Source organism: Trichechus manatus, unplaced genomic scaffold (assembly GCF_000243295.1).
Source record: "Trichechus manatus latirostris isolate Lorelei unplaced genomic scaffold, TriManLat1.0 scaffold00215, whole genome shotgun sequence".
Classification (NCBI taxonomy): domain Eukaryota; kingdom Metazoa; phylum Chordata; class Mammalia; order Sirenia; family Trichechidae; genus Trichechus; species Trichechus manatus.
In genome coordinates, this window is record NW_004444151.1 from 288,770 (window position 1) to 292,188 (window position 3,419).

At 32.2% G+C, this 3,419-nt stretch overlaps 1 protein-coding gene across 1 annotated transcript; it reads right to left on the minus strand.

Annotated features, from left to right (window-relative positions):
• Positions 1–1,484: 1,484 nt before the first annotated feature.
• DEFB113 (defensin beta 113) lies at positions 1,485–2,964 on the minus strand. Its single transcript, XM_023742671.1, has 2 exons — positions 2,889–2,964; positions 1,485–1,690 (listed from the first exon to the last, which is right to left on the minus strand). The coding sequence occupies exons 1-2, from the start codon at positions 2,944–2,946 to the stop codon at positions 1,485–1,487; spliced, it is 264 nt and encodes an 87-aa protein (XP_023598439.1). The 5' UTR covers positions 2,947–2,964.
• Between the last annotated feature and the right edge of the window lie 455 nt (positions 2,965–3,419).

Below are 3,419 nucleotides of genomic sequence, written 5' to 3' on the forward strand. Positions count from 1 at the left end.
AGAGGTTTTGAAGTTTTTTGAGACTTGATTTATGGTGCAGTTTATGGTCAGATTAAAAGAAATGTTCCATGAGAGCTTGACAAGAATGTCCAATCTGTAGCTGTTAACTAAAAAGTTCTACATATTTTCATTGTTTCAGATTTCAACATTATATTGTTCAAATATTTGCAATTTTTGCTTATTTTACGCATGTCTGATTAATCATTTACTAAGAAATGTCTTTATCTGTAGCTATGATGATTGATTTGAGTTTCCTCTTTTGTGGTGGTTTTGCAATGTGACAGCTTGGCTAGGCTGAACTATGTTTTTTCAGAATTTCCCTCCCTGTAGATTTCCACTTAGGGTAGGCCACAAGAGACACTGATGCATGAAATTTAAAGGACTGAAACGAAACAACAGCCACAAGGTTTTCTGCACTTGGTAGGTTAGGACAGTTACTTTTGTAGCTCTTACTCATTGTCATTTGCTGCTGTTTTTTTGGCTGATTAATATTACATTGTATAGATACACCCCATTTTGTTTACCAATTTTAATGGCTAAATGAGATCCCACTGTTTGGCTGTACATGTTTTTGTTTTTTTTTAAACTTAAAAATGGATTATAAGTTTAGATTTTTTTAGTGCTTATTTTCTTTAAGGTTAGAATTAGTCGAGAATAACTCAAAATTTATGAATCATTTCATGATTTTCTGAATGGGGCCTATGTTCAAGATTGATTATTGATAATTAGTCAGCTTTGAATGGGAAGATTAGAAGTGACATTCATTTTCTTTTGATATTTATACATTCTTCCAAATTTTCTGATTATCTTATAATCAGAAAAAATAGACTTTTATAATACTTTAAGAGCTTTCATTCCGATTCTAAAATTATATACGTCATTGTAAACAAAACAAACCACGTTTTAAAGAAGAAAATAAATCAACCATGAACACTTTCCCCTAAAAGAACCACTGTTAAGTTTAGCATATTTCCTTCTGCTATTATTTTTATGTATTTTTTAAATAGAAAAGATCTTAATGTATTATATTTTACTCTACTTTCAGTTTCTTTGTTTGCATTTTCTTACAATTATAAACACTTTCCTATTACACAATTAAGTTGTGTACAACTTTGTGTCCAAGAACCAAGCGCGTTTACACTGAAACTATGAAAAGGTAGCATAAACAGTAATTGATGGTTGATGCCTAAAGGATCATGTAAAATGAGTAGGTTACTGCACAGGGCCTAGTAAATACACTAGGGGTAAAGGGAAGCATTGAAGATGGAAAGATTTTTCACATGGGTGGAGGAAAACCTGTCAATTTATTGAAAAGGCTACCACTCTTTCTTCTTTATTTCTCTTGTACTAGTCCAACATTCAGAACTCGTTAGCCATGGCACAGTTGTGTAATACAGAAGGCCAGAGGACACTCCTTTGAAAATAGATTGATAGAAAGAAAATAAAAATTTTATTTTTATTAATAATATTTTATGGATGTAGTGTTATATGGTAAAATCAGTAAAATTTTTATCTGTATAAGCTGCTGTAGTCATGACTGGCTTTTGGTAGTCTCGTAGCACACAACAGGGTTCCACATTACAATAATTATGTATGTATTCCCAGGTGTTGCACTTAGTCTTACAAACACCACGAACAAGGTAACATTCTCTTTTTCTCTCTGCAATTTCTCTTCTTTTTTTCTCTGAAACTAGGAAAAAGTAGCTATGATGAGTGATCCAGGCTTAACCCAGATAGATGATAGGTAAATAATACACAGACAGATAGATAGATAGATAAACAGGAAGAAAAGAAGGAAGGAAGGAATTAAGGAAGGAAGAAAAAAAGATGGTTAAAATATAGTTAAACCATTTTGTTTCTGAAATCATGACCAGGCATCTGATTGAAGAGTCTGGATTTTTTTCACCTCTAATTTGGTACCATATAAATATTTATTTATCCACTTTCTACGCCACCACTGCCAATTACTGGGCCAGTTATAGAAAGCTAAATTTTGAAACAGTTACTATATCAGTGCATCAAATGGTATTTAAAAAAGAAGACAGTAGGAAGCAACTAAGGGGTCATTTTCTCATCAAACAAACAAACAAAATGAACAGTTTTAATTCTACAGCTGAGGAAAATGTTTCCCCATTATCTTCTCAACTATCAGTTGTACTCCTTTCTTCTTCCATGAAAAATATTAAGAGTGAAATGTCTTACAATAAGTTCCTATGGAAAGGTGGTGATAGGGAACCCAAGGTTGAGAAAGGACAGTGTTGACATGTCGTGGGGTTGTTAACCATTGTCATTGGGCAATATGTGTACTAACTGTTTAATGAGAAACTATTTTGTTCCGTAAATTTTCATCTAAAGTACAAAAAAAAAAAAAGAATTATCTGTGTGATATCAAATTGACAACAGCAACCCAAAAGGTTTGATTGGAAGTCTAGGGGGCAGTGAGTTGAAGACAATGGTGATGAAATAATTTGAAAAAGGATAGTCAGAATAGCAGCACAACTGGAAGTACATTCGATGTCACTGAATTGTACATGTAGAATATTTGAAATGGTGTATCTTTGGCTATGCATATTTTCACCAAAAAAAGAAAAAGGTCCTCCAAGGTCGAGAAAGGAGAGTGTTGACATGTCGTGGGGTTGTTAACCAATGTCATAAAACAATATGTGTACTGACTGTTTAATGAGAAAAAATATTTGTTCTGTAAACCTTCACCTAAAGTACAATAAAAAAAATTTAAAAAAAAGTTCCTATGGAGTCTCCTGTTGTTGTTAGTTGCTGTGGAGTCTCCTAGCATTAATTAATTTATTTTTTCCCATTGTAAAATGTTTATAAAATCATTTATAAAGACATTTTACCCTTCCCATCTTTCCCAGATTAACAAATATTACCTGATGGACCACAAGACACAGTGATGAGAAATGTTAGGAAAATACAAATTATCTTCATTGCTGATGTAGTTACTTGAGTCAACTCTGGACAAAATTCAAAAAGTCTGAGAGTTGTGCTATTCTTTGGTAAAAGAAAGGTGAATTCTTATTTTTATAGTCTTCTTTGGGTGATTCTGATTAATGCTACCTATCAAGATTGAGCACATATTTAATTAAGTATTGTGAAACAGTAGCCAGTATAATAGAGGACTTGGTTCTGTTATGACTTTAATGAGTTGAACATGAACTCAATTTCAATTGTACAAGCAAACAATAGGTTAAAGATTCCTTGGGTCTACCTAATTAAAAACACATAATCAGCACCATCTAACATTCTTTATCAGCCACACATCTTTGTTTTTAATATTTTTAAAGCAGTGTTCTAAACACGTTATTATTGATTAAGTTGTTTAATCCTCATAATAATCTCTGGTGTTAAAGTCTAAAAAGACATATTTTTACAACTTCTTAGTGATTCAAGTTTTTGCTCCC

Coding starts and splice junctions, on each gene's coding strand:
- DEFB113 (XM_023742671.1), bottom strand. CDS start 2,946: ATGAAGATAATTTGTATTTTCCTAACATTTCTCATCACTGTGTCTTGT. Junction 1,691..2,888: donor TGTGTCTTGTGGTCCATCAG/GTAATATTTGTT, acceptor ACTTTTTCCTAG/TTTCAGAGAAAAAAAGAAGA.